Genomic DNA, 13,048 nt, shown 5'->3' with positions numbered 1-13,048 from the left:
CACATATAAGAACTACACTTCCCAGCACCCCTTTCCCGGCCACTACCGTCGACGTAGTTTGTCGGGCGACCCAGTGCTGACATGGCGGCTCCCATGGAGTTTCTTCGGCGAAAGAGTGGTCCGCGGTTAATAATTCTATTATTTGTCGGACTCTTCATCCCCGCAGTAACTGCCCTCATTGAGGGGCTATACTGTGGGACGGAGGTGTGCTACGACGTGCTCGGGGTCACACGGGATGCCAGTAAATCCGAGATTGCCCGTGCCTACCGACAGCTGGCAAAAAAGTATCATCCTGACAGATTCCGAACCGGGGATCCAGCGCTCGCAGGAGAGACTCCGGAAAGTGCCCATCAGAAATTTCTTCTCATCGCCACAGCTTACGAGACGCTGAGGGTAATCAGCAACTTGCTCGGTACATCACCAGTCTAAACGTCTCGTCGTGTAGACGTGCAGTGCAGATCAGTGCTGGACTGACACGTTACCTCAGGAAGTGGCTGGGGGAAGTTCCTGTCCTGTTCAGGAGGCTCTAGCAGAGAAAATGTGTGCGGGAATCCGTGTTGGAATGCTCTGATTTCCTAACGAGACGCGTCCTAAGATGGGTTTTTTCCGTGCAGTATAGTGTGAATCAGGACGACTTTTGCAGAACTGCTATTCGGCGGTGCTGCTGTTGAGGGAAACGTGAGCCGCAGGAGAAATGGCCCCCTTCACTCGAATTAGAATAGCAGGAGACCTAGTTCATGTACGGACAGTCGCGCTTATTAAATGGTTGAAGTCAAAGGAGTTTAGCAAGAAGTGAACTAAAAGTCGAAATCTGGGAGCAAGCATAGTCTCAAATGATTTCGTAATTGGTTTAGTCGTTTTAAGTCGATTACAACTATCGTAAACGGAGATCTACAATAAATATTTCAATTAATGTCCTTCGTGTTCTGTAGCTCGGTGTTATTTTAATTTTTAATTCGTGAGTCGTGTTCTAGGTTTTTGTTATTTGTTTTATTGTATAATATTTGATTTAGCTGAATATCCATTTATGTGTTAGAATTTTTAAATTTGGCCTTAAACATTGGTATCTATTAATCGGGAAGTGGAAAAAAATGTATTGCCTTTACTTCGTTAAAGACCTCAATCCTGTTCTCTCCTTTTTTAATCTAAAAGAAAATAAATATTCAGCTGCGGAATTCTAATGGTTTACAGGTACACAATTGCTACGAGTATATATTAACGTAAATAATGAATGAATAGTATTGAGATGTTAAAAAATGCACAATGGAAAATGGACCGTATTGTTTATAAGCTTTGTAAGTCACAGTTAAGATGTAGTCACAACTGACGTCGGAGCAGGAATTTAACAAGTATTCATGAATGGAAAACGATTTCTGGCTTCAGCAGCAGTTATATCCTTATCTCTGAGGTATGGTATGAAGTTTTATTAGGTATGCTTATAAAGTAATGTACCTACTGAAATTTGCTCAATACTTTCTTTGGCACTGTGTTGTGTACATATTGATATGAACCAAAGTCCAGCAGGATATGTTGGTGCTGCTCCATAATTCACTTTGTTGTGTTTTGTCTTGGAAGAGTGTAGGCAGGTTAAACTTTTTTCTTTGTTCTTGTATATTGCAAAAGTTTCTCTGTTTCTTCCTGGATAGAATGGGCTTCTGCTCTTGGTTAGATTGTGCCAAAGTGTGGGATTAACACCTGTGCTGTGCTGCCTTCGGGCTCTCTTAATATCTTTTCTGTGCCCTCCTCCCACACTCTCATCTGGTCTCTTCTAGGATGAAGAATCTCGGAAGGATTACGATTACATGCTTGATCACCCTGAGGAATACTACAGCCACTACTACCACTACTACAGAAGGAGGCTGGCTCCCAAAGTTGACGTCAGGATTGTGATTTTGGTAACAGTGTGTGCCATATCGGTATTCCAGGTAAGCACATTTATGCAAGTCAAATAAAATCTTATATTTATGAACAGAAGAAAGCTATCTACCAGGTGGCTCCAATGGCCTCCCATTGTTTCTAACTTAATTGATCCAAGAGTCTTGAAGCCAAAATATCATCTTCAGGCACTTGGCTTAGTAGCTTTATCCATTTCTCTCACAACACGGCAAATACCATAACTTCATTTAATGTTCTGCATGGACAGTAACTTAAGCTTTTACCAAAAAGAGATCTTTTGTTCTCTGGTACCGAATATGCCATGGTATAAATATTACTGATTGTACATTAAATCTTATGAATTGGCATCCTGCTAAAAGTACATGGTGTCTTTGTCGGGTGAGGTTTAATTGTAATTACTAACCCTGCTTCCAGTGACTGATTATTAAGTCTCTATGAGAGAAGGAAAATGATGTGGGAGATGTCATGTCTGGCCTGTCCTAGACTGAACACACCTTGCTCACAGGAGCTACGCATTCACTGTGTGGCTAATCTGGAACATGCTAAAAATCAAAACTTCAAACACTGTGCACTGTTTGTGGAGGAAGTGCCAGAATAGTTTGCCGATGTCTGGTCTATTTTCTGATTTGAAAATTCTTCTGTTCTGAGCGGACTGCTTATTTCTTTTTCCTGCCTTGAGGGGCGATCATTAGTTAAGTCCGTTGCATCTTTTTTTAACTAAAGAAAAAAGTCGCTTTCAGATGGTAAATAAAAATCGGTCTGTGTTTCTGAAGAAGTCTGCCAAAGTAAAAGTGCTAAGTACAATATACTGTAACGCAACGGGGGCTCAGGCGGGCGCCCTTGCCCCATCAGGTCGGCCCCATCCCGACTGAGGCTCGAACCCGGGATTCCCGCGTCTCTCTGCAGCGACCTAGCCCTGTGAGCTAAAGAGAGATCTCTCTACAGCCCAGTAGCTGTAGTCCTGCTATCACAGGGAAGGGCGGTGACGTCACCTGCTCTGGTACGCCGGCTCTTACACAGTACCTGTCGGCCGTAAGCGTTACACTCTCCCCCGCTTAAATCGCCGTCCCCGACGAAGGACTATCCCACCCCACTACTGACACCAATGTAACGCAACGGGGGCTCCTGTGGGCGCCCTTGCCGCATTAGGTCGGCCCCCCACCGTCGGGGGCTCGGCCCCTGGACTCCCGCGTCTCTCTGCAGCGACCCAGCCCCGTGAGCTAAAGAGAGATCTCTCTACAGCCCAGTAGCTGTAGTCCTGCTATCACAGGGAAGGGCGGTGACATCACCTGCTCTGGTACGCCGGCTCTTACACAGTGCCTGTCGGCCGTAAGCGTTACAATACTATACGTAGTAACTTGTTTAACCTCCAACATCAGGAAATAGAAAACATGGTATGCACAGCGCCATATACTGCGATTCAGAACTAGGTGACGAAACGTCCAGTGACGTGAAGTGGCCTTATTACATTGTAAAGAATAAATCTCTCCTAATCTAATACAAATATTGCTCTCGACTTTGAGACGGTTTTGCCGACACATACAACTTACTTGTTAGCTCTGCATGCAGATCATGTTAGAACATTGCTGCAGTGAAATGTCTGCTGCAGGATCTTTACTTATTTGCTCATTCATCACATTATAGTAGTCATTATAGTGACTAGTGAGCAGGAAGGGCCACTTCACAATTCAGTTCGCACAAACTCTTGCTCTCACTGGTGGTGCGACCAGTGGTTTGCAACAACATTTTCCAGTACTTCCATAAAGATTATGATATTGTGGTTAATTTGAAATTTGTATTTTTTTTTCCTATGCCGTCAATTAATTTATTTTGTTACTGAGATTCAATAACCGGCCTGAGAAATTGGAACTGCAGCTCCCCTTTAAAATCGAACGCGTAAAGAAGGCTCTTATGTATGATTTACAGGAATCAGTTGTTATTTAAAGTTAAAGCAAAGGATATTTTGTAACCTTATAACAGTATTTGAAACAGTAGAGAAAATTATTCTTCACTATTGAATGTAAAGTTGCAAGCAGAAAAGATGCACTTTGGAACATTTCCTATTAACAGTGAACAGGATGTAAATGTTCTTTCTTTAAACACACATTACATGAAGCAACAGAAATGATATTAATTATTCAGACTTTGCAATGATAAACAAAGCACTTTATCCGGTTGTGACTGACAGAGACTAGAATATTTTCTCTTCATCGTATGTTATTGCTTAAAATGAAATTGAAATTTTCAAGGTGTAAAAAAGGACAGGGGACCTAAACATCAAAGGGGCTCAATTTCACCAAATATTGGGACAAATGACAATTTCTGGTTTTAGTCCTGTGCAAATGTGACTTTATTTTATTTGATTTTTTTTAATGGGGGTGTATGAATGCTGGCAGTAGACTGTGATTCAGGAACAGGCAGTGCATACAAACTGCTTTGGTTGCATGTTTGCGTGTGCATGAGGATCTGAACAAATGGCCAAAAGTACTGACCCATTTGCCTTTGTTTTCCTTAGTATTACAGCTGGTGGAGCAGCTACACTGAAGCTATTAACTACCTGTCCACGGTGCCTAAATACCGCATTCAGGCTACTGAGCTGGCTAAGCAGCAGGGGCTGATGAACAGGACTAAAGAGAAGGGCAAAAACCGCAGGTCGAAGGAAGAGATCCGGGAGGAGGAGGAGGAGATCATCAGGGACATCATCAAGAATAAGATTGACATCAAAGGGGGCTACCAGAAGCCCAACATATCCGACATTCTTCTGTGCAAGATCCTCCTCTTCCCCTTTTACCTCTGCACCTACGTCATCTGGTACTGCTCGTGGGTCTACCGCTTCCACATCAAGAGGGAGGAGTACGGAGAGGAGGAGCGGCTCTACATCATCCGCAAATACATGAAGATGTCTCAGTCGCAGTTCGACAGCCTGGAGGACCACCAGAAAGAGACCTTCTTGAAACGGCAGCTCTGGATCAAAGAAAAATACGAGGTGCGTGCAGACCTCCTTCTCCTCTACCTCAGTCTTGAAGCAAAATATTTTAAGATTCGAGTATTGGAGACCGTGGCCTTTCAGCGTTGCCTCTTGCTCTTAGCTGCCGGGGGTCTTCCACGATGCATTCGGCGAGTTTCCTGGCCTCACCCTTCTTTACACTACATCTTAGTCTTCAGTAATGGTTCAGTTTCACCCTAAAGTCCAGCTGGCTCTAGTAAAGTAGCTTGTGTTGTAATGATAAATCCGGCTTATGTCATGCTTTTAAGTTTCAATTCTTCTATTTATGTTACATGATCTTTTCAGATTCCTCTTTTCCATCTGGCCAAAAACAGTTAGTATATGCACAAGGGTGGTTCCTGTGATGAGATCTTGGAAGGATTTTGTCAAATGTAAGCAGCTTTTGCAGTGGAGAGTCTACTGTGGTTCTCCTGTTGTTTCTTAGTATTCACCTGTGCTTTGGGGGGATATCCGATTTGTTTTCCAGCAGGAGTTGGTGATTTAGTGCTCTCCAGCACTTTATTTCCACAAAAGGGTGGACTGTTTCACCTTGTGTAAGATGTGTATTTCTGGAATACACTGTGCTGAAAATAAAACTGCGGATGTCGTTAATGACGACTGTTGCCCAGTGGAAATATATTTAGGCTCATTTGTCTTCAGATTCTGAACTACTCTGCAATGAACTATTTCAACCGAGATAAATAGTTTTTCTATTTAAGTGTACTTTTGGAAAATATGGAATTATTTTTCGTGTACAATTGCAGATGGAAAATATTGGCATCTCATACAAGGCTACTTGCTAACTTATTCTGATAGTTAAATGTGGTAACACATTAAATGTGGTAACACTGCTAAATACTTCTACATTTACTTCTACCCCATGCTCCTTTATTGTAGCAAGTGATAAACATTTTCTTCCAAATGAAATGAACGCCAGCATGTAGCTACTTAGGTCAGGTCTGCAGCCGCCTTAATTGGAGAACTTTTATCTAGTTGCTGGGTGAACTGGGTGCCTGTGTAGGTCATTGAAGTCTGTGCACTGTAAGAAAATACTTTGATATCTCACCTTTGGATCAGAATGTAACTGCCTTGATGTAGTCTCAGAAGAGAGAATTAAAGGTTCAATTCCAGTTGTTTCCTGGCATTACAGGTTTTTCATAGCTCACCATTTTGTCAAAGAAGCTGATCTCAGATCTCAGGATCTCAGCTGATCTCAGGAAATTGAACCTGTTGTCAGGCAGTAGATTGAAGAATTCCTTCTCAGCCCAGCCCAGCAGTAATTCTGTGTTCCTCTGATGGTACACCTACCATCCTGCACGCCCTGTCCTGTTCTTCCAGGGAAAGATAACTCTGTGGTTTCTCTTTCCCTACAGGTACTTTTTATATTATCTGCTGTGGATGCAAATTGTACAATGGAAACGGTTCCAGTCCAGCCGGTTTTGTAGATCACCATTTAGCCAGTTTTGAAAGATACATTCTGATCAATTGAACATGGTTTGCTTAATTACATAATTTAGATGTCATTTAAGGTCTAAGTTATAAGTTCTTCCCAGCCCTCAGGGATGAGATTTCTGTTAATTCAGTGGATAACGTGCTTGATTCATCAGTACCTGACAAGTGTGGCCAATCATTAAAAAAGCTAACTGGATTAAGGCTCTCTCAGGGTTGGGGACTCTAGATGTAAACAGTATAAAGATGGCTTCAGTTTACCTATAAATGCTTACCGACCAGTGCATTAGCTGACCTGAAGGTCACCAGGCATGCCTTTACTTAATGGAGCAAGGAGAGTAAATGGTGAGTCTTTGGCTTTGGTTTTTTTTTGGGGGGCGCAAGTTCAAGCCATTGTGTTCCTTGGAAGCTCCACCACAGAGGGTCTCTGGAGAGGCACCTGCGCAATTTAACGTTAACTGTAGGTCAACCACTTGTCGTGGCAGGTCTACAAGGAGGAGCAGGAAGAGGAGATGAAGATCAAGATGGCGATGGATCCCCGGTGGAAGAGATATCGGCGATGGATGAAGAACGAAGGGCCAGGCAGACTGACCTTCATTGATGACTAAACACTCATAGCGACGCCCTCGCGCCAATGTATACATATATATATATACACTGTATAGACAAGTATATAAATACGACTCTTTATAGAAGATATCTCTACAGATTATTTTCTTAGTTAAATTATATCAGAAGTTTTGTGGCGAGTGGTTGGACTCAGGAATCTGCATGGTGTTCCCTCTCTTGGTCTTGCAGTTTTAACTTGAAAGGGCAAGAAAAACACTGTCCTGTCATACAAGGTATCACCTCAGACTGTCGTGAATCGCTTGACATCTTGTCCCTGTGATTCCTTCAGCAGCATTAGACCTTAAAAGCAAACCTCTCCTTTCCCTCAACATCTCTTTTTCATGTTGTCAGAGTTTTCTTGTTGTTGGATTATGGGGGTTCTGTTTCATTTGTGTGTCTCCATCTGCTACCCAGGTGCTGTGGCTGTGACCCGCATATCACGACATTTCCTCTACATGCAGAAACGGCAAACTTGATCATGTTAATAAGGGTTATGTGGTTTTATTCTGAAGCACATACAGGGAATATACTGTTCCTAGGGTCATTTTATCACTGGTCTTCAATAACTGTTTTTGTAAAATGCATGGTAATGAATCAAACATATCACTTGGGGATTTCTTATATTCTGTTTAGATTTTACTCCATTACTGCCGCCGATAATGGAAGTCAGAAAAATACTGTGTAAAACATTTTGACAGACCTCTTGTCTATTTCTGATTTTTGCTTGGATCAGTACACTTTTTATGGACGGGAGATTTAAGTCCATTGGAATAGCCCCCAAATGTATCACTTGGAGCTATTGTATCCTTGTGTGTTCATTCCTTTCCCTGTGTTCTGTGAATCATGTACCCTTATCTCTGCGGCCGAACCTGCTCGTCTATTTGAATTTTAAGTTTCAATGTGAGATAAAGGATAATTATTTTTTTTCCGCTTGTTCAACTTTATGAATCATCACATGAAGGCTGCTTATCACTCTTTTCTAATTAAGCACTTTGAAACATAAAGGATTCCAGTCACTGAAACATAGCCTTAGGACAAACTCTTTTTTTTCTTTACATAATCATGTTGTAGACCTGTTTAACTTTCAGTTTGAACAGCGTTTAATACTGTATAACGCTTGTATGCTTTTAGAAATGTTCCTCACTCAGAAGACCAATGTACAGTAGGAAGATCATCTTTCATGTAATATTATTGCATCTTGAAACCAAGTCCAGCATCTAGTTCTTTATTTGAACTGTGGAGGCTCTGAATAGTTCCTTTTTACGTTTTGGCAAGAATTGTGCAACCTCAGAGTTGAAATGAGTCTCAAAACTTCACAAAGCAGACCTTTGATCCACAATAACTGTGATAGTGCATGATGTGTCTATGGGGAGAAATGAAAATGACTGATGTTCTAAAATCATGCCATACATGTGGCAAAAATTTGGAAACTGGAAAATTTACAGTGATTTTTCAGGCACTTACAAATTGAATTTTCGCATGTTTTTTGTGAAACGAGGAAAGCATAAAAGCGATAAATTGACGGTAGTCACTGTTTCAAGAAATTTAGGTTTAGGTCAATTTTATAGGATCGAAATGGTTTTAGTGTATGTGGATATGCAGATGAAAAAAAGAAATTGATTTATATGTTTTATCAGAACCAGACAGACTTCTCTTACAGGCACCAAATACACCTCCCACTACCTGCTGTGTTTTTGTATTTTATTCGATTCATATCTTTTGTGACTTTTCTTTTAATGCATTTGCAATTAGGGATTTTCTTTCTCACATTATTTCCCCAAGAGGGGTACACCTCAGTTAAGAAGCCAGGTCATTGGCTATTAGTCTTGTGTTCTAAGCGTATGATTCAACTTCACGAGAAAGCTGAGATGGTGAGGGGGACTCTTTGCAGATATTTCTGGAGAAAAAATTCAACACACTTGTGTTATTGTGTGCCTGGCAGGGGTTTTTAGTCTAAAAAATATTGATGAGATGAGTGAACACCACTGATGCATAAGATTAATTACACAGGTCAAGTTACAGGTATCGAATGTAGTCGCACAAGGATGAACAGACATCTTTCCTTTCTGGACTGGTACTTAAATTTTTCATTTTCAGGGTGTTTAATTACACTTTTGTGAACATGGTTTACATGGTGAAATGCCATTGTAGGAGAGGTGACAATGAGAGGGGAAAAAGATTAGTTTATATTGCATTTGGATTGGTAAAACAGGATTAAGTTTTGGCATTTGCTTTTTTTTGCAATCTTTTTACTTTTTTTTTAAGGGAACTTTGTCTTGCCCTCCTGGGAGAATACAAGCCATGCAACTCTTTGATAGCCCGAATGGGGAGTTGTCATTACAAAAGAGTTATTCACATCACTGCTGTCTTTGAGTCTTGGCAACACGATCCATGGCATGGTGCCCTTTTTATCCTGTATATAGCAGTGAAATCTGATCTGTGTCAAAGAAGAAAGAAGCTCTTACTCTGTTTTTCTTTGAAAACACAATATCCTTCATTGCTCTATTCAAAATAGAAGTCTTTGGTTATTAGTGTTTTATTTCCTAACGGTTTCTTCCCCAAACACTGTTGCAACATCTGCTTCAGTAGAAACCTCTGTGAGAGACTGAGCATCTGAGGTTTCAGAATTAAGGTTCTGTGCATCTGATGTGTAGCCGTGGTTGGTGAAAACTCCCTGTATTTTCTGATCGAGGCAGCTGAACTTTCTTTTGGCCAGCTCCTTCGTCTGAAAGATCAACCAAAGATTTTCCTTCTTCTTAGCGTGTGCTTACAGAGCTCGACAGTAATCACTTCATCTTGGACAGCACTTGTCAGAAGACCTTTTCAGTTGTAGACGTTCAAATGTCTGGAGCTAGTGTAGAAAAAAAATGAATCCTGTGCCATTCTTCCACAATGTCATTCTCAAATGACTAAAAAAATGTATGATTCCAATCTGGTTGGTTACTTTTACAAATGTACTTTTAGTAAAGACAGTAGTACAATTCTGGAGAGTTGTCTCAGATAAGTCATTTTTGTAATGCAACAGGCTATCTTTAAATAAAATGCAGATAAGTACAGTAGTTTGTACAGTTTTTTAAATGAATACTTCTGACGTGTGAATATCAATTTTATGGTTTCTACCATAAACTGGAGGAGTCCTGAGATGTTGATATATCGCCTTTATTCGTTTAAAATATTTTAATTTTCTTCTATCACACTACAGGGTATAGTAATGGCTAACTGCCTGATTTTTCTATTTTTTGTTTACGTCACAACAATGAATACATGGCTGTTTAACCACCTGAGTTACTCAAATTGAAACCTGACAATTTAAGAAGTGGTCTATTGAGTGAATTAGCCTGTATGGATTGACAGCTATATATACAGTATATAAAGATTTTTTAATCTAAACATCAATTCTTCTTATTGATATTTATATTAAACAGGTTTAAATTAACTATTCAGAAACACTGTGTCAGGAGTAAAACCTGAAATTCTTGCCCAATTTGCTTTCTGTTTATCTGTGTTCCCACTGGCAATACACTTTCTCTGTTTGTACGGACAATATCTCCTTTGTGGAGAGACACTCCTTAAAATAAATTTGGGCAGATGTATGTGGCCTGGTATGGTGGCACAGTGGTAGTAGTCGTATTGCTGCCTTGCAGTTCAATTCCTGGGGTGCTATCCCAGTGGTACGATGGCATCAACACTGTTCATGTGTGTTTCTGGTTTCCTCCCAGAGTTCAAAGACATACTGGTAGGTTACTTAGCTTCTGGTCAAGTTGGCCCTGGTGTGAATGTATACCTGTTTGTGTCTGTGCTCTGCCAACAGAGAGTGTCCTGGCCCGGGTGTATCCTGCCTTGAGCCCATTTCTTGCTGGGATAGGCACTGGCTCCTCGGCTACCCTGTATTGAATAAAGTGGTTAGAAAATGGATGGATGTGTGTTGTGGTTTTTCACCTTTGTTTTAGGATTCCCCTATTAGATCTCATTACAAATTGTGTAACTATTTTTCATAAACAAGAAACAAAGATGCTTGGCATGTCCTGTGCTTGAAGCTATACAGTAGATTCAAGTCATATCTTCTAACTCGGTTAGAAAATGGAAAACTGATTTCACAGCAAGTTTAAAGGATTTCAACATTGTAGACTATGTTCTGAATCTGTAAAGTGCCGACTGTTTTCTTCATCCTGTTTTTTTTAATTATACATAACATTCCAAGTTAACATAACAGCTTTACAAAGTCGATATACAGTAGTTTGTACCACAGTGCTTTAATACACATTATGTAATATACAGTATATATTGCATATTGCTATTTTATCATTGGTGTCTCTAGCACCCCTACTGTAAAGAGTAAAGCTATAATGCATGTGATACTGTTCCATGCATAAAGTAAACAGACAAGTACATTTAGCAACATAATTATATTAAATGTTATGAATGGGACTCGGGACACTATTCATGCAAGACAACAAGGGATTACTTATTCAAACATTGATCCAAAGTGATCTAAAGTGTTGGCATAAGAAAACTACAGGATAATGTAAAAAATTCTGATCAAGATTTACAGTAAAATTGGGTTCAGAAACAAGATTTTGCAAAAACGTAGTACAGGGGGGTAGCTACATCAGCATGCGTAGGCTGCAAAGAAACAAGTAATAGGTTTATTCCGTGCTGAAAAGAGAAGAAAGAAAACACAACGTTTCGGCTCTGGAGCCTTCTTCGGGTGATACACCACAGCCACAGCCGAAACGTGTTTTGTTTGCAAAAAAGTGTTTCTCCTCTGTAGTGTGGCCCTATTTATTGTGAACTACACAATCACTAGATGGCAGCAGTGGGATGTCATTAGACCGTAGTGAGACATGCAAATTTACTAATTTGCTTAATCTTGCAATGCACCGCCAAACATCTATCAGGGCAATAACAGATTATGAGACACAGCGAGGATAATGTCAGAAATTTCATGGAGTGAAGATATCTTCTAGAATCGTAGTTACAAAATTGAATTGATCTGAATACCTTCTGCCTTAAAAAGAATATGTAGCAGTTTGTTCACTTATACTTTGAGGTTATGAGACCCTGGTTGGCTAGCAGCACTATAAAAATCTTAAAATACATCAATTTTACATATATGTAATATTAAGAGCATATGGTATATTTTACTTTTCAGAACACTTGAAAACGTTCTCCTGATTCAAGAATTCAAAATCTTCAAAGGCACTGACAAATTCAACTTTGTGGACTTCAGAATCAACACGTACCAGAGGACACCATTTCCACAAGAGGAAATGCACGTGAAGTGCATTTAATATTGAGAACAGGAAGAACTACTTTACATGCAATACCTAGCCATCCTGTTAAAGTAGGGACTGGACTTCCCTTGCTTCTTTGAAGAACAGGCTGGTTGAGAATCGGTGGTTCTAATATGGATTCCTCACTGATGTCATCATCCCATTTAGAGCCTTCATCTTTTATTTGTACTCTGTTTTCTATGCATTAACTAATTTTCACACACATTTCTGTCAATGCCTACTCTCTCTTAAATTTGACAATTTATCTACTGTTTACTACTCGCAGTTCCCCAACTGTTCTCTCATCTCATCTAATCTTTTTTCCCTCAGTCTGTCTAGTTTCTTTAGAAGGACTAGATCAATACAGGCATTCCCTTCTGTAGGTCCTCCAACAGATTTGGTAAAAAAAACAGTCATTAGCCATGTCTAACTTTTCACCTTCTGCTACTAACAAATATAGATTGATCCCAGTCTACATGAGGAAAGATGAAGTCTCCCATATAAACTACTTCTTCCTTTGCATGTATTTTCTTAATTGCATTATACGGTGTTTAATTAAAATCAATATCTCAATTTGATGGTTTGTAGCATTCTCATAACAGTTTACTTTTGTACTGTATTTTTTTCCTCTGAAGACCGAAGGACTGGAATCTTTTTAGTCTTGAGCAGAGAAGACTGTAAGGGAACCTGATGTAAGTATTCAAAATCCTCGAAGGCACTGACAAAGTCAACACCTGTGGTTTTCTTCAGAACGAAGAGGGAAACACCAGCCCGAAAGAATGAGGAAGTGCATCTGAAACCAAGGACAAGAGGCATTAATTTACACAAAGGGTCC

At 40.2% G+C, this 13,048-nt stretch overlaps 1 protein-coding gene across 1 annotated transcript; it reads left to right on the top strand.

The window, feature by feature from the left end:
• On the top strand, positions 1-10,855 carry dnajc25 (DnaJ (Hsp40) homolog, subfamily C, member 25). The gene is made up of 4 exons (XM_088630277.1): positions 1-393; positions 1,773-1,925; positions 4,412-4,882; positions 6,817-10,855. The coding sequence occupies exons 1-4, from the start codon at positions 82-84 to the stop codon at positions 6,937-6,939; spliced, it is 1,059 nt and encodes a 352-aa protein (XP_088486403.1). The 5' UTR covers positions 1-81; the 3' UTR covers positions 6,940-10,855.
• Positions 10,856-13,048: the final 2,193 nt, after the last annotated feature.

This window comes from Lepisosteus platostomus, chromosome 4, assembly GCF_059453375.1.
Source record: "Lepisosteus platostomus isolate fLepPlt1 chromosome 4, fLepPlt1.hap1, whole genome shotgun sequence".
NCBI lineage: Eukaryota > Metazoa > Chordata > Actinopteri > Semionotiformes > Lepisosteidae > Lepisosteus > Lepisosteus platostomus.
The sequence above is the reverse complement of the archived record's forward strand: the minus strand, read 5'-3'. Positions and strand labels throughout refer to the sequence as shown.